Genomic DNA, 27,158 nt, shown 5'->3' with positions numbered 1-27,158 from the left:
GAGCCACAGCAGCAGCTGGGTGAGGAAGAAGCTTCTGCGAGTTTGGCTTGCTTCTGTTAGAAATGAGTGATCAAAGCATATGTAAACCATGCTGGCAAAACCAGGAGAGTAGGAACATAATTGGAGGAATGGGTGTTAGGAAGGCAGGTGGACAGGATGCAGAGTCTAGATGGAGAGAATTTCCAGCCCTAAATAGGAGAAAAGTTCCTCTGGGACATGAAGCAGAAGAATGGGGTGGTGGTGGTGGTGGTGGTGGTGTTAAGTCTGTAGGTTTGATTGTTCTGAGCTGTGGTAATTCCTTTACTTGTCTCTGTGAAGGAAAATATAGGACATCTTTTGAGAGAGAGGTATGGGCTATCACGTTTGGAAGAAGCAGAGGAGGGCTTGGAAAATGGGAGTGTGGATCAGGCAGTGGGGAAAACTCAGAGGTGTGCCTGTAATGGCCCCAAGCTACAGAACTGAGGTGTATTCCAGACTATTCACCACTTCAATTTTAAGAGGTCCACTTTCAGCGGAGAAAACTGAAACAAGGAGGCAAAGTGACTTATAAAAAAAAATCACAGCAGTGTTTGTTTGGGATCAGCCTGTCTCACTATTTCTTCTGCTCAACCCTCACTTACTAAGTGCCAGACACTGTGCTGAGCAATGAAGGAATGAAGAATCAGATATGGTTCCTGAGGCAGACAAACAGCCGGTGATTTTATACAGCAATGTGACAATGGTAGGGACACCACCCCTGGGATCTGCTGAGTCACATTCCACAGCTGTAGCAGAATCAGGGGTCTGCCACCGATCTGGCCAGGCAGGGTTGCTTCCCCAGGAAAACCTCTTTCTCCAGGAGACCCCCCAAATCAAGATTCACTATTATAGACAGCGGCCAGAAGAAAGGTTATCCCTGAGCATCTAAAAGTGAGTGGCTCCCTAAATAAATTAATCATGACCTGGGCAGGGGAGGCAGCTGTGTTACAGTAAAAAGCCCCAGACCAGACTCAGGGAGTGTGTAGGGTGAGTGAGGTTGAATCCAGACTCCAAAACCCTGTACCTGTGACCTTAGGCTGGTCACTTAATTTATCTGTGTCCTACCATGACCTCCTCCATAATGTACGCTAAGTCTGGCCACTTTTCTCCATTGTATCTTCTGTCCCCTTAGTCCATGGCAGCACAATCTCTTCTGGGGAGTAGGGCCTCATCCTTCTAATCGCTGTCTCTGGAATCACTCCACCTAAAGACCTCCACCGCCTCTACTGTGAGTGGAGTGAACCTGAGGTGCTTACTGTGGCCTTCACAGCCCTATCCGACTGGCTTGCACCCACCTTCCTGACTTCACCCACCTCCTGCCACTTTACCTTTGAGCTGCTTTAGCCTTAAGTGTGCTGGTCTTTGCACCTGCTATGTATTCTGCCTGATTCACCCCTATTCAGACCTTCCCAGGGCTGCCTCTTCCACCTCCAGCTACCAGCTTGAATGTCACCTCCTCAAGCAGGCCTTTTTTTCCCAACTCCCTCTGGCTAGCAGTCCTCTTTGTCCTACCACATAATGTAAAGAAGCTCACGGTACCCGAAACCATCTGACTTATTTGTGGACACATCTATTGCCTGCCCCTAGAACCTGCTCAAACCACAAGGTCTGCTCAAAATATTCATGCTAGCATTTTGAGTCTTATTTTCTTTATCAAAACATGGCAGACCTGGACACTTGGAGAGCAGTAGGTAGGAGCACAAACTGAAGCCAACCACTCTACCTTGAAATTCCGCTCTACTCCTGCTAACTGTGTGACCTGGCAAGTTGCTTAACACTTCTGTGTCTCAGTTTCCTTATCTTTAAAACAGTAATAATAGTAATAGTAGCCTATGGCAGGATTGTTAAAAAGATAGTGGGTCAATATCTGTAACGGTGCAGAAAAAACCAATCTTGAAACATGTATATGGTCAAAATAATTACCAATTATTCTCTCTGCTCTCCCTACTTCATCGCAATGTCTCTACAAGTATGCTTTGCGTTAACTGCACAGTAAGTAGCTCTTCTAATGTTCACCTGCACCATGAGACTGAGCTCCCAGTAGATGCATGGTGTCTTATCCTTCTTTGTGTTCTCAAAACCCAGTAGAGGGCCTAGCAAAGAATAAGAGCTTAATGAATGGATGAAGAGAGGATGGAAGAAAGGGAAAAAAGAAAGAAGAAAATGAGATGAAAGGAAAAAAATGAGGTGAAGGGAAGAAAGAGAAGGAGGGAAGGAATAAAGAGGAAGGGGGGAAGGAAGGGAGGGAGAGAGGAAAGTCCTTGGATTCTGGGGCATGGCTACATCTTTGGGAGCCAGATGACTCCTTGTCTCTTTGCCTGCCCTCCCAAACACGAGAAAGGACACTGCTCCTGAAGACCATCAGCTGGTCTTCGTCTCATTAGCTGCTCCAAGCACAAAGCTAGAACCAGGAAACTATGTCGACAGCCTTTGCTGCTGTCTGCACACACAGTGCTCCTTTCTTATCTCCATGCCTTTGTTCAAGATGCTTCCGGCTCCTGAAGTACCTCTCCACACACACACCTGCCTCTTCTGTCTGAAGCTTTAAGATCCAACTCAAGGAGCTCTTTCCCAGGAATGCTTCCCTAGCTTTCCAGCTGAGGACATCCTCCCCTCCTGAGAACTCCCAGCAAGCTATCTGTCACCCTCACATGCTAATTCCTTGAACTGCAATCTTGTCTACAATCCTTTGTCCTCTTTAATGTGAGCTCTTCAGGGACATCTGACATATTTTCTCCTGTGTCTCTGTGCCCTGCCCAGAGCCTGGCATGCAGGAGCTTCAGTAAGTGTTCACTAAATTAAACTGTGCCCAATACATTCCTGTCAGAGTAAAGGACCATATCTTGGCAGTCATGTTTCCACTCAGTGACCTACCTCTGACAATGCTTAGTTTATGAGGTGAGAGGGGTGGCTTCGGGACTGCATCCTTCTTTTTTTTTGTGGCGACTCCTGTGACGCTTCTGTTTTTCAGAACATCTGTTCCCCAAATCATGACTGCCAAGTTCTTCGTGTACTTGGAATCTCCTTGGGTTACTTGCAGTTGGTGCCATTTCTCCTCATCAACCCAAATCCCGCTTCCCAGATGGACCTGAAAGGGACAAGACCATCACACCTGTTTAGTCGATAGCAGGGAAGCAGGAAGCTACTTTTGTCCTTTACAAAGCATGGCTGTACAACTGTAAGGAATTCATGCTACAGATACTAAGTTAACTCTCTTTAAGGATAATCATAGTAGCTATCATTTACTGCATACTTGTAATGTGCCAGACTGACTCTAGTATTATGTATTCACTATCTCAAATCTTCATGGCAAGCTTGGACAGATGGTATTATGATACCATTTCATTTCAGACAAAAAATTCAGATTTGGGAAGGGAAAATACTTAACCAGAGGTCACTCAACTCGTAAGTGCCAGAATTGGGATTCTAAACTATTCTTATGTTATCAGAGGCTGCTCAGAGCCTAAGTCTCAGGACACATGCCCTTAACTACTTCATCTATTACACTCTAGGACAGTGACAGTGAACCTTTTAGAGAAGAGTGCCCAATCTGCAACCCAAAATCCACTTATTTATTCTAAGTGCCGATGCTGTAATTAAACCTGAATAGTGAGGATTTAGTTTAGAAAAAAACCCTCATATTGTACATTAACAAGTTCTGTCTTAAAAAAAAACAAACAAAACGTGTGCCATAGGTTCACCACCACTGCTCTAGGAAGGTTGTCTCCCTTTAATGTGAACATTCGGGGACACATATCCTCCTGACACAATGGAGGCTGCATGCAGGGAATGACAGAAATTGCTTGTGCCTGGGCCCCTCTCCCAGAGATTCTGATTTATTTGGTCTGACTGTGGCCCAGACACCAGGATAATCTAAAGCTCCCTAGATATTCCAACTCAGAGCTCAGTTTGAAAACCACTGACAGCTGGTGTGAGGAGCAGCTGGCCAGGATCTGCTTCCAATGAGAGCGTTGTTGTATAACCTGACCTCCAGCTCTGAGCTTCAGTCTCTGATCTGTGGAGTATGAGAATTGGATTTCATTTCAAAGTCCATCCTTATACCTCAGAACACCTATGAGTTTAACAAATTAAACCCAATCAAAATGTACCTGGTTCAGTTCTGACCGCACACAGAACACAAGAAACACAATCTTATGCTCTTTATTGAGGGAAGCAGTCAAAATGCTGTAGTGCAGAGCCAATAAATTACTATATCCTATGCTCCCAGAATGCTCCAGCAATAAACTTTCAAATTTTGTTCTCCTTTATAACTTTTAAAAACTTTCAAACCATTTACTAATGATCATTTAAAAAACAGTTTCAACTTTTACATTGTCATAGATGTTGTGCTTCTGCTGAGTCTATGAAGGGAGGAAATGGCCTCTGTGGGATGGAAGAGAGGGGGCTACTAATAAGGTAAATTTTCCAGGGGGGATTGGAATGCTCTACCAAATGTGCTTGTTTTCAGGAAGACCCACAGCTCATCACCACTGCATGTTCAGGAGAAGTCTCTGTTGAGGCCCTGGTCTGACAGTGCACACTCTCCCAAACTGAGGGCAAACCAGAAGACCACGTGCTCAAAAATGATTGATGTTCTTCCCCCTGAACCATAGTTTGGAAAGGGAGGTGGGCAACGAGATGGACAGAAGGGCAGCCAGCAACACTTCTTCCTTCACTGATTAATGAGGTTTTTCAAAAATATAGACTGCAACCCTTTCACCATTAGTAAGTAAACAATCTTCCTGCCACATCTGACTCCACTTCCTTTTACTCAAACCTTCTACTTAGACCTCTGCAAGTGATCAGATAACCAGATCTACGTGGCCTCTCTGCTGCAAACTTCAGTAAGGCAAAGCAGTTCATTCTGCTCAGAAAGATAAGCAGCCCTGGGGTGTGATGTGCTGTCTGGGGCTGGTGAAGCAACACTAACCCCCAAGGTCAAGCTTTTGCCTTTTGTCTGCAGTTGAAACTTTAAGTGGATAGTCTGCCAGATCAGGCATGCTGAGGACGACTTCCCTGTTGCTCTCTGCTGGACCCTGCATCACCTCTGTTGATGAAGCCACCCACACAAGCTTCCTGCGATAGAGGAAAAACAAGGACCTTTGAATTAGATAAAACTCTGAATTAGACAATTTTGGAGGTAGAAGGCAAGATCAGTGTTCCAAACATCTCTGTTCTTTTCTATCTCTGTAATCTTTTAAGTTACTACTCTTAGAAGAGAGAAGACATTCATTTTAGCCAATCTTCTAAATGAGAAAGGGGACACTGATATTTTTTCAGTAGCTGTAGTAAACTCAATTTATTTAATCCTCACAATGACCTTAAGAAATAGAAACAGAGGGCCAGGGATGTAGCTCAGTGGCGCTGCGCCTGCCTGACAAGTGCAAGGTCCTGAATTCAATTCCCGGTACTGGAAAAAAAAGAAATAGAAATGAGTAGAAATTATTCTTTCTTATTTAAAGACATGAAAAGAGATCAATAGGGACTAAATTACTTTCCCCAAGACACAAGATCAGTAAATTTTGAAATCGAGATTCAAACCCAAATCTGTATGACCCAACTCATGTTCCCCCAGCCTTCCCTGCTGTCACCAGTGTCACAGTGGTGCTGATGCTGTTGAAAACAGCAGATCTAACATATGGATGCTCAGTTGCCCTCTTGTGTTTTCCTTTGTATCTGCCAGTCACTTCCTGTGCTGGCCCCCAGTACAGTTCACGACTACAAACAGGGAGACGGGGAGAGGCCACGGATTGGGCTGGCTTTCTTTCTTCAGTCAGTGCTCCTTCCAGCCCACCTTAATCAGTGACATTAACTTCCCTAAAACATTGATTCCCTTCTTTGACTAGATGACTTCAGCAGTCTTCCAAGTGTTTTTATATAGACCCTCTGGAATTCTGAATGGCTCAATTTCTGTCCCATCAGATACTTCCTCCTAAGCCTGGCTTTAAAGCCCAAGAGGCTCTCATTCTATTCTGTCTGCTAACCTTTACTTCCCTATTGTGCCCATCACTTTAGCTCCCCTCCTTCTGTCTCCCATATGTACAACAGAAAAAGACTGCTCTGGAGCCACCAGCCCTGGGTGTGAATCTGGCTCTTCTACCTACTAGTTGGCTTACATGGGTTAGCCATTTTATTTCTCTGGGCCTTACTTTCCAACTGTACAACAGGCAGATCATCACCTAATTCATAGAGCTGTTTTGAGGATTAAAGGAGATGGGTTAAATATTGAAAGGACAGCACACGCCCAATAACTACAACACCCTTGGCATTTACCCTCTACCTGGGTCTCTGATCATGCCATACCCTATCCAAGAATGAATGCTTCCATTATGTCATAAGCTTTCTAATATTTCCAGTCCAGCCTAAAATCTAGGAAACACCTCTCAAGCACTCCATGGCTAATTTTCATCCCTTTTGGATTTCTAGTCCACTGGCAACCTTCCCTACCTCATGCAGTGCTTCCTCTTGGTCAGGAGAAATGGAGGCTTTGCTTCTTCTGTTCCTTACAAGGTAATCAGAACGAGTCTGAACACAAAGCAGTAAGAAATTGATGGGTATATTAAATATGTCTTAATGGTATTGATTTTCAGGGCTGCTGTTCCTTAGAGAAGCAAATATTTTTCTGACATTCACCCAAGAACACAGTTGACTACAGCACAGAAAGAATGGGCCCTGAGTAAGACGAATCATAGGTATAATGCTGGAGCATTTGAAACTAGGGTTTCTGAGGTAAGCAAACTCAGGGTCACTTGGAGCAATGTGCAGCTTTTGGGGGCACAGCAGAATAGATTCGCATGGGCACTGGCCTGGGAACCAGGAGATCTGGCTTCAGGTTCCAGTCTGCCTCGAATGTGTTGTATAATTGCAGACAAGTCCTTTCACAGGATATGTTTCCTGATCCACAGTATGTATAAATTAGACTATTTAAATTTTAATTGACTTTGCAGGTTTATGATTCAATGAGCTTTTGAAATAAAACATCTTAGACAATGAAAAGCAATGCACGTTAACAGAATTAGAAAGTAACTTGTATAGTAATCACTATTTATGCAAACCATAGCATATTACTTGACCAAAATGTTAGCATTATTTGTCAGGGAAAACTCTTAAAAATATGGCATCTTGTAGGATGGGAACTGATCAAAATATTTCTTTGTGAAGTGTTTGATGGAACAAAATTCATTTCCAATTAGGAAATAGAGCTCATTCCAGTGCTCTAGCCATTGGAGAGAATAAGACCTCTGTTCACACAGAGAGAAGGAAGGGTCAGAAAAGACAGCAGAGCCAAGAACAATGAGGATTACTTCTGGGATGTGGGAAATGCTGCTGAGGGAAGCTGCCATCCATTTCTAGTGTGTCTGCTTTTCTTCTATCTTCCTTAATAAATCTCTCTGCCTGAGTACACATTAGTTGCAAACAAAAACCAGGTTAGTTTTATAGCAACATGCTGATAAGACAAAATACTGCAGGTTATTTTCAAGACCCATGGTTTAATTAACGTGTAAAGAAATTAAATAAGGTTTAAAAGACCCATATTCATGAAGAAGGATTCTACCTTTACAAAAGTAGCCCCCTATATTGCTCAGAAACTGTCCATCAGCCTTCAAAGTCAGGGAGAAATGCATTTCTCTTGGAAGCTACTTTAAGAAAAACTCTCCAGTCACTCCACAGTCTGGTCATCACTAAAAGGAAACTAACAAATGCAGAATAATCCTCTCTTCCTTTCAACTGGGGAATGTTCACAAAACTTACGATACAGAGCTTGAGTTAAAAAAAGGAGGCTATGGAGAGTATCAGTCCCAATCACCTTTCAAGATGTGGACACTGAGGCCCAGAGAGGTGAAGCATCTGCCCACAGTCACACAGATAGGACAGAGGTAGAGCGATGCCATGAACTCAGGCTCACACTGCTACTTCCACATGGTCATCCCACCTCTCCTCTGCAAGGCTGTCTTTGAACGTGTGGTGAGTGCAGGGTCCATCTGGCCTGCCTCTTCAGGGGAGGAAGTGCTCAGTGGCAGATGCAAAGAATGACAGCACATCCAAGAGACTGAAGACTAACAAGTTCCACTTCCTTAGCTTGACAAGGTTTGCTCTGGCTCAGGCTGGCCAGTTGCAGGGATACATCTGGGCAAACCCAAATCAAACCACTTTTTCTTTCTCAGCAGCCCACCAGGGAGCAGCACCAAATAAATGGAGAACTTCTGAAGCATAAAGAAAGAAAAATAAATTGGTACAGATGACTCTTTGGGGAGAAGGAGTTGGTGATATCTGTACTGTGTGCCGTGGTGGCAGAGAATCTAACACTAAAGCTAATTTAACCAGGGCCTAGAAAAGGGTCCTGACACTTCTTCAAAGGTGAATTCATTTGGAGGTTAGGAGGATGTCAGCAGTTTCCTCCTCTGCCTTGTGCTATACTGTCATGGGACTCTAAGACTTCCAAAGGCTATTCTAATACTTTTCATTCTGTATCAATATAAATGACGCTAGTGCTTACATTTTCTTTCATGATTTGTTTTCAAGGGTAATAGAGGAAAATTTGAGGGGTTACATGTGGCTTTGGAACTATGGGCTAGCCACTGCTAAACACACAGCATAAAGGCAGCTTAGGGACAGGGAGTATGTCTTATTTACCCCGGCATCCCTGGTATCAGGCATAGGGCATTTGTCAGTGATAAATGAATGTATATTAAGTTATAATCTGAAAGTTGGGGTTTTCATATCCAGTTCACCTTATGAACTTCAGGCACCTTGTTTTATAGGAAGGTAAGACAAATTTCATCAAACTATCCTGGGAATCTTTTTTTTTTTTTTTAAATCTGTCTCACTATTAAGCTATTCTAGAATGTCAGTTTAGCTTTGCAGTGCTTTGGCCCAATAGGAAACAAAACAAGGAAGAATCCCAACAAGCCTATACTAATTATAATACAAATTCCACAAATAGTCACTCAGGACTAGGCCGACCAGTGAAGCTGAGTTTCAGAAAGTTCCCATCATACTCTCCATCTTGCCTCTGACTAACAAACACTTGCAGGGAATGGATATTGAGCTTAAAACACTACCTTGCCATTGTCTAGGATATACTTGTCCATGACAGGCGCAGGAGCGGGGTAATAGGACGACGTATTTGCTTCCTCACTGAAAGTGCTCCGTAACTCCGGCTCGGGGTCGAGACATTCTGACTTTACTTTTTCCAAGTCAATGGCAGGACCTAGGCAGTTAAGAAAAGAGATCTGTCTAGAACTCCAAAGAAAATAAAAAGCAAATATTTTAACTATGCATCTATCAGCACATAGTGGTACCAAAAAATGCTAGCTTATTTTTGTCTGTTGTACTATACTTAAACCCAGACTTGAAAATAATATGAGGTATGAATGTCACCAGGGAAAAGTGGAAGACTGGAAAACAAGAATGAACTAGACTCAATTAGAGTATGAATGAGGAACACTCTTCTAGGGTGTCATTGTCCACATGGAAAGGCAGGAGATGCAACTTGCTACATAGGAAAGAGATTCTAGTCAGACTACTGGAGGAAAAGAGGTGAAAATTACTGGAATATAGAAATTGTGTAACTGCCAAAAGGCCCAGGTTTGTAGCCTACAGTGGAGAGAGCCTTAGCAGAAGGGAGGTTAGGAACACTATGGAGAGAAATACAAAGGCCTTTCCCTCCCTAGGACCTAATAGCTAGACAACATTCCTACTAAGAAATTAAAAATACAATACAGATTAAACCTCTGATTGCCTGATCTAGCAACTACTCTGATTTTTATTTTAATGCAATCAACACAAATTACATGAGGTTTAAACAGTGAAAGGAAGCTGGGTAAATGGTGGTAGTTTCTATGAAGGATTCTTTTATCTCCATTAGCTTTTTAAAATGATAGGCTATTTTTCTAAATCACCTATTGTGTCTTGATTGCCACAGGGCAGAGAAACAGGATGAAAACGGGTAAATAAGGCTAAATGACTTGATTAATTTTTGTGGTCTAACAACTCCAAAGCCAGCAGAGTTTAGCATGCTGGAAATTCTCCCGATGCAAACACTGCAAGAATTGATGGGGATCAGGGAGCTGCATATGGCTGTGCATATAATTTAAGTAGTCAGTGAATTCAAAGTTCAACCTCTCATAGTAACATGTAGACAACTGGGTACAAAACTATCTATATACTAAATCCCTGTACAACGATCTGGTTGCAACTCTTTGTTCAGTTACCACATCCTGGACTTTGGGTGGTGGCAGGGATGGTAGTGGTGTGTTTGTTACTAAAAGTCCTCATAACAGAGCTTCCTAGAATGAAAATATCACACTGCAAAGCAGAATCTCTGTATGCTACAAAGATTTAAGTTTAAATTTTGTACAAATATGAATACAAGATGGCTAGGGAGCAGAATAGCACAGATGAAAGAGCTCATTTAATCTTGGTAGAGAGATTTTGGGTCCCATTCTTGGTTCTGCCATACCACAGGAAAATGAACTGCAGGTGCAGTAGTTGGCTAAGTGGAGGACCACTAGAATCAAAACTATTCTGATAGTATCTCCCAATGGTGTGTGACCTTTTCAAGGGTTGGCTGTAGGTTTTATTCTTTCCTTTGTTCCCAGAACCTCACATTGAGTTAGCACTCTCTGAATGTTTACTAACTTCATAAAAGAAAAGGAAAAATGAATGAATAATTCTAAAGTTTCAGAAGCAGATGCCAAAGTTTCTCCTATCTGTATGTTGTCTCAGATTGAGTTTCTGAAACACAAACAAATTTCAGGGAAACATTTGATATTTCCTTGTATTTGGGAAAAGGTAATTAGTTTTCCCTAAAGTAAATGGCTGAGTTGGTGTCTCAGATTTCTTCCTGCTCTTGTGTTCAGTGACGGGAAAAAAGAATGGCCTAAGAGGAGAAGATGCATGCAGCATCTGGCCTTTGAGTCATCTTTGGCAAGATCATATCCCTTTTCTAAAGCCTTCTTTTCCTCCCATGAGAGAAGGCTGCTGGACAAAAGAAAAGATCCAGTCTGGCATGACTTCAGTCTGGTTCTATCCCATCCATCTCTACAATGGTGCCGCAGAGATCTTCCACATGCTTGTCTTTTCTTGCTTAGGTGCTCCACTACCCTCAGATTAAGGTCTCATACCATAGCCTCATTAAGGCTCAGGACAACCAGCCTCTCTTCTACCTCTCAGGTCACATCTATGGTCACATTTCATATCTACCTCTGCTCAGGTTCCCAGATTCTGCTGTACCAGACCTCTGTGCTGTTGTTTGGCCTTGAATGCTGCCACATACGTCTGTCCAACCCCCAGTCAGACTTTAGGACACAGCTCATGCCTCTCTTTTGTAAGGCCTTGCTCCCAGGTAGGGGGCTTTACATTATAAAGACTCTAGCAATTTATGTTTGTAATCATGGAACTGTCTGTTTTCAGCATTAGACTGTAGTGCTCTTTAAGAGCTCAGTTTTACTCCCTTTGTATCTTGGAGCCTAGAGTTGTACTTGTACGTGGTAGACTCTCAGTAAATTCTTCAGCCTGTGAGAGGGAAGAGAGAGTTGGTGAGGGTTGGGTGGATCTCTAAGAGGCAGGGGAAAGACGTGAAAACAAAGCCCTTTTGCTGAGTAGGGGTGCTTGGAGGCAGAGGTGTGGGTGTGTGGGAGCTGTTCTCTCAAATGTCTAAACTTTTCGCAGCCCCCAAAACAGAAATCGGGACTAAGTAGAAATCAGAAGCATCTTGTCAGGAGAATGGGCAGTTCAGACGGCTATAGTTATAGACAAGGGACTCTGCCTCCTCACTATCCACAGTGGGGACAAGAAGGTGCAGGGGTTAAGAGAGCAGGGTCAGCTGTCTGGCTCCATGCCCTTTGGTCCCCTCCCCAGAGTTAGACTCCACTCCAGTTACAGGAGCCTGCCTAACCTGCTCCACACACATCACTCTCCTGCCTCAGAGACTTTGTGTCATTCTTGTGTCTACCTGTCAGAGCTCCACCAGTGATTCAAGGTCTGACTCAAATGCCACCTTCTCCATGACCCTGCCCTATCTCCTCAATGGAGGTAAATGATTCTCTCTACCCCTTGGCTTGGGATTTGGTTAGAGCCACTGGGGTTTAAAAACACTGCGCATGCCACTTCCTGTTCAGGTAAGTTGTGATCTTCCTAAGTAGCAGAGCTTGCTTGCCCACCTGTGGACACTCCCACCCACCCCAAATCCACCAGACTTATGGGGCAGCCTCATTTGTCTTTCTTCCTATCTCTAACTAGACTGTGAGGTGGAGGCAGCAGGGCCAGTGTGTTTTTATGTCAGAACAAAGTTTGGCCAGCATTTTGTTCATATTCAACTCTCAGGAGATAATGTCCACATAAATAATTATTTAACTTCTCTGGCCTTCTTGCCTAACTTGAATGAAGAAACAACAACAGCAACTTGGCAGAATTGAAAATGTGATGATTTTATCACATATATGAGATAGTTACATCAGAGTCTGGCATGGTATAGGTGCTGGATAAAACAGCACCCCAGTGCCCATTTCAACACACGTTATACTTGTGTGCTTTCGTTTGTGCTAGACTGTGAACTCTGTGAACCAAGGTCTGCTTTTTTTTTGTTGCTTAAATTCTTTTATTGATACATTATAGGTATACAATACATTTACATTTCTCATTGGATGTTTATACCTGTACATAATGCATCTTGGTTCTTATTTTTTCCCCATTCCCTGTGCTCCCTTCACTCCCTCCACCTTCCCTATTTACAAAGACTTTGTTTCCATTTTTTCCTTTTCTCATAATTTTTCCTTTCCCTTCTTTCCTTTCCCCTTCCCCTCCCACTTCCTCTACCCCTTTGGACCTTTTCTTCCTATTTCAAATTATCAATTATTCGTTTTAATCATTTTAATCCTTAGTTGCACTTTCAGTTTCTCACATTAGAGAAACTATTCGGTATTTACACATGTGTGTCCTATTTATTTCACTTAAGAGTATGCCCTCACTATGCATCCATTTAGCTATAAATGTTTCTAGTTTCTCATTCTTTATGGCTGAGTAGTACTCCATTTTATGAAAAAAACACATCTTCTTTATCTAGTTTCCAGCTGATGTTCCTGGGCTGTTTCCAAGCTTTAGTTATTACAAACTGTGCTGCTATGAGCATGGGTGCACATATATCACTGTGGTATGATTCTTTTAATTCTTTTGGGAAGATACCCAGCAGGGGAATAGCTGGGTCAAATGGGACTTCCAGTCCTAGTTCTTTGAGGTATCTCCATACTGATTTCCACAGTGGTTGCACCAGTCTGCACTCCCACCAACAATGGAGAAGGGTTCCTTTCTCCCTGCACCCCTGCCAGCATTTGTTATTGGTCTGCTTTTGTCCCTAGTGCCTAGCATAGGCCTGACACAGAGAGTTTCTTTGTAATCTGTGGCTGCACCCCTCCCTCTCCTCAGAGACTGACAGGGCTTTGTTAAGCAGCAAGGCTATCTTACTGGGATCTCTGGCACTCAAGGACAGCACCATTTAACACCTGGTGGCCACTTTCTGTAACAGCTTCCCCCTCCCAGGATCTTATATACAGAAGGCACCTGGCATTCCATCCATGGGGAAGAGGCCCACTAGAAAAACGAGCCAAAGGCACATCTTGAAAAGGACTTTTCAGCAGACCTGGGTGTGATCCTAGCCACATGACCTTAGGCAGGTCACTTCAGCATTTTGGACCTCAGCATCCTACTTGCCAGTAGAGATTTCTAAGAGCCGCATGTAGCAGGCTGCTGGTGCCCAGGACTGAGGCAGGCAGAGGACAGAGGCTCAGAGGATGGTAGATGAATGTAGGAAGGCATCAGCCAATAAAGCATGGTGCTTAGCACTGCAGAACCAGGAAGAAATGGAACAAAAAAATAAAATGTGATTTCTTTGAAGAGAGGAGGGACAGCCTCTGGTATTTTTAATTTAAGGGGGGGGGGTCACTTCACTGCAAATTTTAGAAGGCTCTACTCCCCAATGTTGTCAATTTACATTTCATTACAACAAATGCTTCAGATTGCTGTTTTGCTTTTAAAAAATTTCTGAGGTATTGTTCTCTTTCAAACACGTGAGACCAAATTAGCCACAATAATAAGCACTTTCGCTAAGAGACAGTATTGTACGATTTGGCACAGATATTTTAGGTAACAAAGGAACTTTTTTCGCTTTGTGGGAAGAGTAGGAATAAAAAGAAAGGCCTCTTGATCCACTTGCATTTCGCTATTGACACAGACTTGAAGTTTATTTGGGGGAAAATATACCTTCCCATGGAGAGAAACCTCTTAGCTGAGTAAAGGCAGCTTTTAAATGAGTATAAAAGGTAGCGCTTGACTTTTCCTTTAATCATTCATGAACCCATTTATCACCTAACCTCTAACTGCACATCCAGAGAGGCAGTGAGGAGGCAGGGACAAATAAAAGGTATCCCCGCTCTGGAGAAGTTCATAATTAAACGTGTGAAATGCTGTGACAACAGATATGAGTGCCTATGACTCAGTGGGTGAGCAATGGATTGAGTGCTAGAAGAACCTATCACAAACCCTGATTCTGTTCACCTCTTTAAGCCCTTGTGGCTTCTCCCAGAAGATGGGGATCATGCACAGAGTAAGGGGCTTTGTTGGCACAACAAAAGATGAAATTATAACATTCTCCATTCTTGTTTTACCTTAAATTGGGTGAATACAATTTTTTCTGAAAAGCTTTTGAAAAAGTTACTGTTTATGTGACTCTTGGGGAGTTTAGACATCACCTGTTTCTTCAAAACATAAAAATGTTTGGACACTAAACTAAATACCATCTCTGATTTTTCATGAAATAGAAATGTTAATGATACCAGATTTTTAAAAAGGATTGAATCCTCCTATTTACTTCTGGTAGTCAATAGGAAGTTTTTCTGTTTTGGGTATAATTCTAGTTTTTTCATAAATGCAAATTAAATCAAGTCATAATGCTTAAAATACAGAACACTTTATTGGCAATAAGGCATTCTAGATTTAATAGACTAAAGATGCTTCTCCTTACTGAAGAAGAATCTGAACACAGGAACACCATAACAATGAAAGAAGCAAACAGAGGCCTCAGAAAGAGGAAAACGATGCAGAAATGAGCAGGTGGATCTGTCTCTGTGGACCTCACCACGCCCTCAGGAAGGCCTCGGCCACTCTCACCTACTCTGTAGCTATGATGAGGACAGAGACAAATCTGGTCTCATTCCTTCAGTGAGACTCTACTATATAACTACCAAGTGCCAGCCCTGGGCTAGGTGGCCTTGAGTGATTCACAGACTAGCAGCAGAAAGAAGCAGGCAGCAGACTGTTACTACCCCATGCAGCTAACAAGGATTTGGATGAAGAATTTGGAATACAAGCAAAGGAGGTTGGAGGACACTAAGAAGGCTTCAGGACTTCTGAGCTGGAGCTTCAAGGCTAGGCAACAGCTTGCTAGGTGTGAGCCCCTACCATAGGGTAGTGATCTTCATACAGTGAAGACAAGTGGAACAAAACACAGGGTCCCTGACTGACCAGGAAGTGTCTGCACAGATCTGGGGAGGGAGAGATCACAGCTGGCTAAATGATCCTGGAAGGCTCTGCTGGTGAGTGTGGTTTGGAGATGTGCTCAGAGTAAGTGGCAGCTCTTCGGGTACCTGTTCCCCTCCCTCTCCATTTTCTGAGTGTCTTGTGTGAATGATAGTTGGAGCAGGCTTTGCTGAGCAGAAGCAGAAGCAACTGTAGCATGAGGCCTGGACTGGGAGAGAGTACAGCAGCAGTACAGATGCCTCTAGGGTGAGTCCATTCTGTTAGGGGATCTGAACCAGACAGATTAGCAGAGTGGGAATGGCCCTGAGGGAAGGGGTGAAGCCCTTCAAGAAAAAGGTGATAGAAGCAGGCCTGTGTCCCCACTTTGGGGGCTCAAAGATTTCCCCCTACTTTAAGGAATTGTAGATGTTCACTCTTAATGACATATTTAAAGAGAAGGACAAGTGAATGAGACTTGCCGAATATCTTTGTTAAGTACCCTCAAATGAAAGTGTCTCTTTTTTCTCTGTAACACATCTCACCCCACTATATGATTATTTGTTAACATTCCCTGACTAGAGTGTGAATGTCAAGGGGATGAGGCTAGGACAGTCACAGTCATGTTCAAGCTACCTCCCTAGCACCCAGAACAATATACCCTGGCATATATCGAACAATTACTAAACAAGTGTTGAGTGAAAGAAGTTACTTCTCATGGCAGTCCTGCAAAATCAATCTTATTATCTTCATAGAGGCGTAGTGAGGTAATTTGCCAAAAGTTACACAGGTAGTAAATGCTCAAATCCAGGTTCGTCAACTCCAAAGCCTTGCTCTTTCTAGTGCTCTGCACCTCATCAGCTAACTGCACTTTTCAGAGATTTCATAGACTTCTCATCTAATGTTGACTCTGTCTCAACAGAGTCATCTCTGGCCTCTCTGACCTCCCTAGAGGTTCTGTGGTAACTTCACAGTTGTGAGGGCGAATACAGGGCATGGGTGGCACCAGGATTCATTTCGTCTCTAGGAGCTTTCAGCCTATGCTTAGCCAGCTGGTGGCCAGGGAGAACTGGGCTTGTTCTTCATCTCTGTTTCTTCTACTGCCCTCCTGCCCACCTATCTGACCTGATAGCATCCAAACAGCAGTGAGCGTGCAGGATTGCATGGGCTTGTCCTACTGAAGAAGCACTGGAAACCCCACACATGTGCTTAATGCACGTAAAATGTGAACCGGTCTTTGGTCCTGAAGTAGAACTGTCTGGGTTGGGGACTAAGAGTTTGTAGTGGGAATAAGGAGTGAGCAGTATAAGGGCTGTGTTCAGGTTCCTAAGGGGCTGTTGTGAGCAACAATGTGCAGGCAAGGGCAAGAGTTCTAGGGAGGCAGAATTCGGTCATGTGACTGATGTCTCTCTACCAAATCAATCCATGACCATGCCCTTGGTTGATGCTTCCTTCAGGCCTTGAGCCCTTCCAGAATAGGGACCTCTGCTAAATGGTTGTTGATTGATTTTCCTAGCTCAGAGAAAACCAGCAACTCAATGGCTGAGGGACTGTACCCCAGGTTACTCCAATGAGAAGAAGCCCCCATAAGCCACTTGCAGTAGGGGCCAGTGCAGTTCCTGCCTGCCTCTGTAGCCTCACCTGTTCCTCCAACCCACTTTTTCCCTGGCCAGTTCAGCCACACCCTACATTCAGTTCCCTGAATAAGCCTGCTTCTCTTACAACTCCAAATCTTTGTTCAGACTCCTCACCTGCCTGAGATACTATTCATTTCCTCTTCGCTCATAAAAATCCCACTAAGTTGTTAAATCTGTGGTCTTCTACAGCCACCTCCACCACCTCCACCTCAGTCATGTATGGCATCCTCTTCTATATCCTCTCCCAACAAAGACAGCCCAGGAGCAAAGCACCCACACTTCTTTCCAATGTGCGCTGATAAGATTGCGACCCTCTGAGAGAATGACAGAGTCTCACCTTTTTCTTTTCCCTGGGCTCAGCACAGAACCTGGAATAGGGAAAGAATCTAATAAATATTTTCTGCATAGAACATTTCCTTATGGTCAGTAATGAGACGGTTTCCCTAGAAGGTAGAGAGGAGCTTCCTGTCTCTAGGGTATGTTAGAGGAGGCCAGGTTATCTCTTGGCAGGGAGGCTGTTCTGTGCAGAAGGCTGCCCTAGGTGAACTCTGGGGCTCTGAGAATTACCTCAAAAATTCAGAGTATCCAGGATGGGGCCAGGCTACGGGCCCTGCTGAATCCTGGTGGCTAAACTGATTCTATCTATCTGTGTCGGCTGAACATCAACCTTCCACTGCTTCAGGATGATGAAACCCAAAGTAGTTAGATTCCACATGGCCCATTTAAGATTCTACATGGCCCTTCACCCCTCTGGGCTTTACTTTCCCATCTATAAAATGGGAGTGAAATGTTAGATAGGGTTCTCTATCAAGAGAAAATTTCTATGAAAATTCTAGGAATTTTCTGGTTGGAATTTTGAAGGCCATGTAGCCTGGTAAGGTAGAATGATAAGGAAATGGTGGGCTTTAAATTAAGCAGGAACCATCCATCTAACAGTTCAACAGTCCTACAGTCCTAGAGCCCACTACTGTATGTGAAGGAGTTCTAATCATGAGGACAGGCAGAGGAGGGGTCAGTGCTGCAGAAGAACAGGGGCTTGAATGACTGATTGATCAATCAGCCTGCCTGACATATGGAAAAGCAAGATAGGACTCAATCTGGAACCTGGTTTTGCCATTTCCAGGGTGTGTGGCCTCAAGCAAGTCACCTAATCTCTCTGAGCCTGTTTCCTCATCTGATGATATCTACTAAGGAAGCTGTTTTATGTATGAAAGGCTCTTAGTGTCTCACCCAAGGCAAGTGTTCAGAGAAGCTAGCTGTTACCTGTAAAGAGCCCTTTCCCACCTGCATTTCCTGATTGGAAAATCCAGGAGAAAATAAGTCTGTTACAGAAGGAAAAGTCCCATTCGAATAGAGAAGAACAATCCTATTTGGCTACAGGGAAAAGCCCAGCAAATTCCTTTGGATGTTCCAGTTCCCTGAACAGTGAGCAAAAGTACAGCCTAGAGATGTCCCTCATCCTCATCCTCACTGCCACCAGAAAAATGGGCAGTAGGGAGAAAGGGGAAGGAATAGATTAAATTGTTTAGCAACTCTGTAATCAACTTTTTAAAATAATCTGGAATGATCTGTGGCTAATTCTGATGCAGTCAACAGTGCAAAAATGTCCTTCACAATGGATGGTGCCCAGGGCCGGGGATTTAGCTCAGTGGTTCCAGTGCCTGCCACGCAAATGCAAGGTTCCGAGTTCAATCCCCGGTACCAAAAAAAAAAAGGATGGTGCCCAGTATTGTTCAGATAAACTATTCCAGTTCTTGCTGCTAGATTCCTTCCTGCCATCCAAGTGGAGGGGTACAGGGCACAGATTCTGGCACTGCTCTGGCACTCTGAGGTAGCAGGTCTCCTCTACAATGGGAATATGAAAACCCAACTGGACTAAATGGCTCCAGTCTATCCTGGTTAGCCCTCTCTCAAAGCCCAATTTTTGAGGGTTCCTATTTATTGATAAGAATGAATTTGGGGCTGAAAGAAATGGAAAAAGGCTCTGAGATAAACAGGTGCCAGGAGAGTCAACAAAGAGGAAACTGAGCCATAACTGGTGATGTCTGAAAAAACTGATGGGCTCAAAAGGGTGATTGAGACTGGAGATGGGAGGATGGGATACTGCCCAGGAAAATTAAGGGAGGAAAGGTGGAGAACCCTACAAACGACAGACCAGGGATAGTTGGAAAATTGACTATTCAACTGTGACTCTAAGGATTTACAAGGGGAAGGAGGAAATTTGAAGACATTAAGGGTTGAACAAGGATTATGATATGTGACACAACCACATCTACATTCTGCTGTAGAACAACAAGAACCTATGATGTACCAAACACTGTACCCATATTATCTCATGTACATGCCCAAATGACTGCACATTAATGTAGGACCTACTGGGCAACTACAACGTGCCCACCTCCAGGTAGACATCTTCACTTCATTTGCTCATTTAATCTCCACAAACCCACAATGTTGGTGCTGTTGGTGACTCTGTTTTATAGATGAGGAAACCAAAGGCCAGGAAATTAAACTGTCCAAGGTAGAATAGTTAGGACACAGAAGAGCCAGGGCTCCAAACCCCAGTATGTTTTTTTAACCTCAGACCCCATGTAGACTCTTAATCACTGAGCTGGCTCTCTTCTCTTCTGCCTGGATGGGATGGGCTTTAAGATACTCATTTTAGAGAGGAGAAAACAGACCGAGAAGGGTTAAATCATTTGCTTAACATTATACAGGTAATACACTAACAGAGCTCAGATTCAAATCCAAGTAGCCTCTGTTGCCAAAGACTATGTTGCCTCCAATAGAGGGGAAACCGGCAGGAAGCGTTTGGCTGATATTAGTTACCTTTTCTAAGGCACCATCAGAGACCTCAGCCTAAAGAAGCCAGCACCAACCACAAAGGATTTTAAAGATCAAAGCTGGTATTTTAACAGACTTTAGACAGAACACAAAACATAAACTCAGAGGGTTACAGAAGCATTAACAATCCAGCTCTAAAGAGCCAAGACAGATATGCAGGCCACAATGGTTTTCTCCTTCTTCAAAAATTTCAACCAGCTTATGATCTAGCCAATAGGGACATTATTTCTTCACACTTTTTTCTCTCAAATGTAGATAATAATTCTTACCCGATCTTGCAATAGATAAAAATGCCAAGGTGCTTTGAAACCTGTAAGGTGCCACATACATGTAAATTATTGTTATTCTTATTACCCATGCCTCTTTGGTCAGAATTAATCATTTCTACCTACATTCCTTGTTAAAATACTTATAACATTTAAAATCATCATGTGCCTTCTTCCTGCAGTTCCAATGCTGATTTTCTTCTGCCATGTGTGTCTGGGTGTGTGACCCCATTAGACCTATGTGTTTCCTGAAGTCAAGGGTAATGTCTACAACTCCTTGTAATCCTCACAGAGCTTTAGAACCTTACTTGAACTGATGTTACCTGACTCACACCTAAATGGATCACACTTTCCAGGTGGTACTTACAGTATTAAGAACTGAGGCAGATATCTGAGCCTTAGTCTTTGCTTGCTAAGAACAAGGAGCTGAGAAAGGGAAAAACTGAGGAAGACCCTAAGTTTACTCTATTCTCGTACATGGAGCTCACCCTTTCCAGTGGTGTCTTTACTGTTCTGCTTCCCTTCATCCCCTTGGGATTCTCTGAGGCTGCCACTTAGGCCCCCTCCCTCCAGTTTTAAAAACACTACTTTAACCTACTAGCTTGGGAACATTTAAACAAAAAAGGGGCTGTGTCCTGTCTCACTCATTTCTATATTTCCAACACCTAAGCCAGTCTTGGTACAAGTCAGAAAGAAGATCCTGAGGCAGAGAAGTTAGGTAAACTATGCAAAGTCATACAGCCAATTACTGGTTGGGTCAGCCAGAGTTAAAAGCTAAAGCAGATGATTAGTTTGTCCACTAGATGATTTGGAAAAAGAGTTAAGAGTAATTGAGCATCATCAGAGTAGTAGGCACTACGCTGTGTACCAAGGGGGTAAACAGGACATCATTTTACATATGAGAACATTTTACATACGAGAACACTGAGGCTCATCGGTAGGTACCCTCTGGCTACATTGCTCCTCACTCTTCCCACATTCCCACTCCTGCCTGGATAACAAAAACTCATCCTTCAACCTTCAGTTTGGAAGGCTCTTTCTTCAGAATGTCTTTCTTCTCTGATCTCCTACATTTGGCAGGGATCCTTCTTCTGCTGTCCCACAGTCCTCTATGCTGCTGTCCTTTTGACAGCAAATATATACTGTGCTGTCATTGATTATGTATTATCTTTCTCCCTCATTGAACTCGAAGGCCCTCAAAGGGAGAGAGCAAGGGCTGTGTCCAGAGAATACTGAACTCCCACTCACCACATACATACATACCTGGCACACAGGAGAAGAACAATAAACACTTGTGGAAGAAAAAAAGAGAAGAGGAAAAGAAATCAGAAAGGAAGGGAAGAAAGTTTCCAAAAGCCACAGAGCTGTGAAGCACCGAAGTTGAGATCTGAATTCTGGCCTGTGTGGTTCCAAAGACTATACTCTTGCCATAAAAATACGTCAGCGCTTCTTATAGGGAAGCCATGTTCTTACTGTTAAGACTTGTGTGGGCTGGTCTTAGAACTTGACACACAACTATTCTTGAATCATCATCATATATATCATCTATTAATCAATAGACGAAGTTTTCACAGATCAGGGCCAAGGGGTGCCAAAGCCAGGAGTTCCACAGCTCCTACCACACTGAGAGCACAGGGCACTGCACAGGGGTGAGCTCCAGGCAGACCTGCAGCTTGAGTCCATCCCACTGCAGTGACAACAGTGACTCAGATGAGGGAAGAACTAGACACTGGCCCTCATGATAGCATTAAAGGCCTGGAAAGGTCAAGACACTATAGTGAGGGTCAAGGTTTTCTAAGAATTTAGGAGGAAATTTCTTAATAATTTTAGGAGGAAAAGGGGTAGGTGCTGATGTAAAATGCAGTGTCTTATTGCTGGGGTTCAGGAGTGGTTTCTGGAGTTTAAACTCAGCTCAAGACTATGTAAAACAGGTAGTTTCCCAGGGAGTCGAGGTAATGAGGTGGAGAGGTTTTGTTCTTAGTGTGTTTCCCCCTCCCCCTCCCAAGAGGTTTACAAAAGGCACAGCACTCACAGCATAATGAAAATACAAATTACTCACCTGAAGACCAGGAAATATTTTTTGACTGAAAAATTCAGTTCTTTCTCCACCCCCACTCCAAGACCAACACAGCTTTTATACAGTTTTACATTTACGGTTTCTCTTTGAAATATTATTTTAATAATGAACTTTAACAACTTTTGAAGTTGAACACCATGTGTGACTTCTAGTGTCACTGTGAACCTCTACAGGCTATGATTTGGGACAATGGGCAAGGCAAAGACATATTTGGGGAGTGGGAAAATTAGCAGCCCATGAATTAGGTGATGTCTGAAATGGAGCTCAGCCTTCTCCACCTCCCTGAGTGACTCTGCGAAGTCCCACCCTAATTTCCTCCACTCTGACATGAAAAAGGCCTATGAATTGACTCCTTGATCTTTTGATCTTGGGGATCTTTTGTCCTTGGGAACATACTTTAAGAAGCAAAAAAGTACCCGCAAATACAAATAAGGCAGGTGAAAACATATCTGTCTAAATTTAAAGAGAGTTGGAGCTTTGCACATATATTACATAGAAAATAGAAACTTTCCTTCTTGAGTGCAGTATTTGATTTAAATCTTGAGGGCAGAACCCCTGTTTCTAGACTAGGTTACTCTTGTATTCAAACAAAGCACCCTGATTTAGGGTTAATTGTTGTCCTTGGGGCCACAGAGGCTATGAACTTATGTTACAGTGAGCTCCTCAGTACTATTTCTATCTCTCATAGTTCTGAACTCATGTTCTGAAGGAGCTCTTCAGTTTTTTCCTCTCCAGTGAGCAGTCATTGCTCCTAGAAGTCAAGACTGCAGGCTTTCAGATTTCCCGTCACTCCTTTAAATAAGAAAACCTAAGAACCTGATGATTTAAAATTAGGTGTGAATAAGAATCAAGTAAATTGCTCATTGAATAAACCAAAGGAGTTTTATATGCCTTTGTGGTAAACTTCCCAACCCATGTGCCTCCCTGCTCAAGAGTTTTTAATGGTTACCATTCCTACCAAACAAATCCAGTCTGCCCAGGCTGGTATGGTTTTCAAGGTCCTCTAGCATCTGTCCCCCAAGCATATTGGCAATATCCTTCTTAGTAAGCTCCAGGTGTTTTCCCATATTCATGAGTGCCCTTGGCCTCCTCATGTGCTTTGTTCATGGCCCAGTTCAAGGTCTAGCTCCTTCCTGAAGTCTACCTCATGGTCTCAATTTCAAATAACCTCTCCAAGCTCCACACTCTCAGATCATTTCAGTAGCATCCTTCCTGTGGTATTTATCACTTTCTGACTTATAGCAATGCATGTTTTTAGGACCACACCTAGCTCTCCTCACTATCCCGAGATATCTTTGGGAAGGACTTTATAATCCCTGGCACTGCCTCTTGCTGAATGAATCCACAAATGAGCAGAAACAAATAGTTTGTCAGGCTCTGTTCTCTGACCACTTTCCCCAGGGTTCCCACCACAATGTACCCAATGCTGCATCCATGAACTCCTGTCAGATCCACTGAAGGAGGGGAGTGACTTTTCCTTGGAGTAAATGCTAAGCCACATCTCTGTTCTTCCCCAGCCTCGCCCTCCTTGTTCTGGCCTGCCTGTCCCCCTTGTTTTCCTGGAAGAGGAGCTGTACCACATGTCCCCCATGTGAAGGGGTTCGTGACCTGCTGGGCACTCACCGCTGCCAAGTCGCAAGAGCAGCACATCCTGGAGCCTCCGGTTGAGGTCACGGAGCTCCTTCATTTCAGACACGAGTGCCCCATACTCCTTCAGCTTCTTAGCCTGCTGCACCAGCTGCCTCCGAGTCCGCTCCAGCTCCTGCTGGAGGTGGCGCATCTCCTCCTGTTGCTGCTGGTAGTTTCGCAGCAGCTCCTCATACAGAGCCCGGGGCACAACGGCATCCTCCAGACTGTCCATATCCTCCATGCCCGGTGAGGCCTCCATGAAGACCTCTTCCGGACAGGTGCTGTGGCCCACGCTCAGGCCGTTCTGTTTCTCCAGCCGAGCCACCACTGCCTCAATGCTCTTGTGTGCCACTTCGCTCGGCTTCCGCCCCTCAGGTCTCTGTGTAGGACAACGAGAATCAGTTCAGGCAAGGGCAGCTGGGACTTTCTTGGACTGCAGCTCAATATTTCCCCAGACAATCCTAGAATCACAGAACCACAGAACATCAGTACTTGGAGAAACCTGTGGTAAACAGTCAAAACCCTTTATTTTACAAATGGGGAAACAGAGGTTCAAAGTGAGGAAGAGGTTTGTCCGAAGTCATACTGTCAGTTGGTGGCAGAACCAGGACTCCTGTTTCCCATGCCACCGCTCTGCCTCTTAGATGCATATACTATGACCACCCTGTAAAATCCGCGCCCCCACTCGCACAATGCCTGGGCAGTTTCTTGTTCATGGGGTTGGAAAGAAGGTGACCAGTATACATTCACAGAGAATCAGGGAGAAATCAGGCCAGCCCAACCATCCCAGGGCAGTCAACCTCAAATCTCCTCAACAAGAAAAACATTTGCTAAAAAGAGAATTCTACCATGTAAATTTTTTCAAGAATGCTTTAATTAGGAAAGATATTAAAAACTCTAATTTACTCTAGTCTAAGGCCATAAATATTCCTTATTTTCTCTTTTTATCCACTGTCTACTCACTCAAAACTGGCACTTGGCAGAAGCCTCATAAATATTTACTTAATTGAAAATGTCAACAATGCTAGCATTGAGAGGTACTTTCAATTTTCAGTTTCCCTCGCTTTACAGGGTCCAGACACAGGAAGGACCATCCTCAAGTTCTTGATGAGTTACACATCAGGACCAGGATCAGAATTTAAGAGCTAACTTCCAGCCCACAGCTTCTTCTCCCACATCTGCCAGGTTCTCCCTCAGTAAGACAGTGGATGGAGAGAAGAAAGTTCATTTTGAAAAGAGTTACCCAAGGGTACCCAGAGGACAGGGACTCAGCTGGCTGAGAAAATTCCAGCTACAGTGCAGAAAGCTTCTGCTGAGGAGGTGACAGGAGGTACAGGGTCAACTTAATTCTTGACTGAGGGCAGGAGGGTTAGAAGCTCTTCTGACCGAGGATACTAGTGGGAGGTGCAGATAACTAAGGACAGAAGATTCTGGACAACTTAACTATCCCACATGTCAGGTCAGGTTTGCCTTAACCTCTCACTTGGTTTTGGGAGATTAAAGGAAAACCAAACCACAACTCTGAGATTAAGTAACGTGGTAACATCCTATGGTATTTTACCTGCTGGGATAAAGTGCTCCTAGTGTAGATGAATTAATCATCTAAAACTATACCGATCACTTTAGATATCTGTCTATATTGCTGTATTGTGAGACCCTGGACATCTGAACTGTATCTCATTAATCTCCATGACCCCAGGAGCCAGCAGTGGGCCAGCCCCAGAATTGGGGAATAGTGAATGTCATGAATTGAACTCAACTGCATCTTTTGAACTATGCTTTGGGAACATGTGTTGTGTCCCCATTCAGATCACAATCAATACAGAAGTCATCCTTCTTCCTTCTTTTCCCTCTCCCTTCCTCTGGGATATGAACTGCACCAAAACAAACAAACAAACAAACAAACAAACACAAACTAGCTTGCAGAATAAGAAAATAAAGGCTGGAGACTGACTAGGGTACACAGAAAGGAATGTAGGTAGCATCATGCAAAAGTTTTCATCCAACCCAGGGACCCACAAAGGCTCTCTGTGAACCTCATTGACATCCTTCCTCAGTGAGTTCAGCCTTGGCTGTTTGGCGGTAGTCTCATAGTGACTGGCTTTAAACTGCTGCTCAAGACCAACAGCTGCTTAAGTGGAACTCAGTGACCTCTCCAGAGCTGTGGGCCAGGGACAAACACATCGTTCCAAACCCCCAGCAGCGATGATCCTGCACAGACTGTGCAGATGGGACTGTACTTAGTGGCACAGCATGAATCAGGGCTCCCTGGAAAGTAAGCCAACAAGGCAAACACACATTCACTGTCCCACACTTCTACACTAAAAAAATCATGGCCTGTGACACCAGGGTATATTTACAAGGGAAAGGAGGCCATACTAGAATTCTTTATCTATGAGAAATATAAAAACTGTCTCATATATTTCTAAGAAAAGCAAACATTTTGTTACCTTGATGTGTCTAAGCTGTAAATCTTCTTCCCCATAATCTTTAATATCCCCATCTTCTTCTATGTGATTGAGAGAAAGTTTGGGGATTTTTATTTTCTTCTGCATCACACTGTTTTCAAGGTCAGATTTGTCTTCTAAAATGTATATGAAGAGAATAAGGTTGATTATAAGTCCAAATGCTCAAAACCCCCCAAATTTCAAATTCTAGAAGATAATTGAGGCCAGACCAGCAAATGGGAAAAGCAAACAAACCTGCTCCACCCTGTAGCCAGGGATCCTAAAAGTAGCACTGTAGATCTAACTGGAGGATCAAGAGTATTTGCTAAAACCACTGCACACAAAGTGTTGACAAAGCATCCAATTAATCTGCTTAGGGGTTTCTCTAAAGCCATCTCTTTAAAGGGTAGCCTTTTATGGAATTCTAGAATCTCAGAACTGGAATAGCCCTAGACTGCCATCTGGTTTGAACTTAACTGGCAGATGAACATGAATAACTAAGGTATTTCTAAGCCAGTATTTTTCCAGAAAAACTTGTTGAGTTTCTGCCAGCTCAGGTACCAGCAGGCATGAGAGGCATGGCATCTCTTCAGGAGGTGAGACCTAAGTTGGAAGAGCACAGAACTCCCCTCAGCTCTGGCACAAGATAGGCTGAGGAAAGGCAGATATTAGAAGGGTAACAAGTAACATTTATGGCTTTTTTAATAGTATCAAATCCAAGGATGACAAA

The 27,158-nt window shown here is 43.6% G+C and overlaps 1 protein-coding gene across 13 annotated transcripts in view; it reads right to left on the bottom strand.

Annotated features, from left to right (window-relative positions):
• LOC101710436 (AGBL carboxypeptidase 4) overlaps window positions 1–27,158 on the bottom strand; it is a 1,386,524-nt gene that overhangs the window by 250,115 nt on the left and 1,109,251 nt on the right. For 6 of the 13 annotated variants that reach the window (XM_087214851.1, XM_087214854.1, XM_087214858.1 and 3 more), the window contains 6 exons: window positions 26,432–26,565; window positions 23,976–24,360; window positions 9,081–9,229; window positions 6,466–6,543; window positions 5,339–5,428; window positions 2,893–3,106 (listed from right to left, as the gene is read on the bottom strand). The exons of 3 other annotated variants lie outside the window; for them this stretch is intronic. In XM_087214851.1, coding sequence (XP_087070977.1) covers window positions 2,893–3,106; window positions 5,339–5,428; window positions 6,466–6,543; window positions 9,081–9,229; window positions 23,976–24,360; window positions 26,432–26,565 — 1,050 coding nt within the window. The remainder of the gene's footprint in view (window positions 1–2,892; window positions 3,107–5,338; window positions 5,429–6,465; window positions 6,544–9,080; window positions 9,230–23,975; window positions 24,361–26,431; window positions 26,566–27,158) is intronic. 4 more of the 13 variants (XM_087214853.1, XM_087214860.1, XM_087214852.1 and 1 more) reach the window with 3 other exon arrangements.

This window comes from Heterocephalus glaber, unplaced genomic scaffold, assembly GCF_053883595.1.
Source record: "Heterocephalus glaber isolate CG9 unplaced genomic scaffold, H.glaber_assembly_v1.0 deba00001451, whole genome shotgun sequence".
NCBI classification, from domain to species: Eukaryota; Metazoa; Chordata; class Mammalia; order Rodentia; family Bathyergidae; genus Heterocephalus; species Heterocephalus glaber.
The sequence above is the reverse complement of the archived record's forward strand: the minus strand, read 5'-3'. Positions and strand labels throughout refer to the sequence as shown.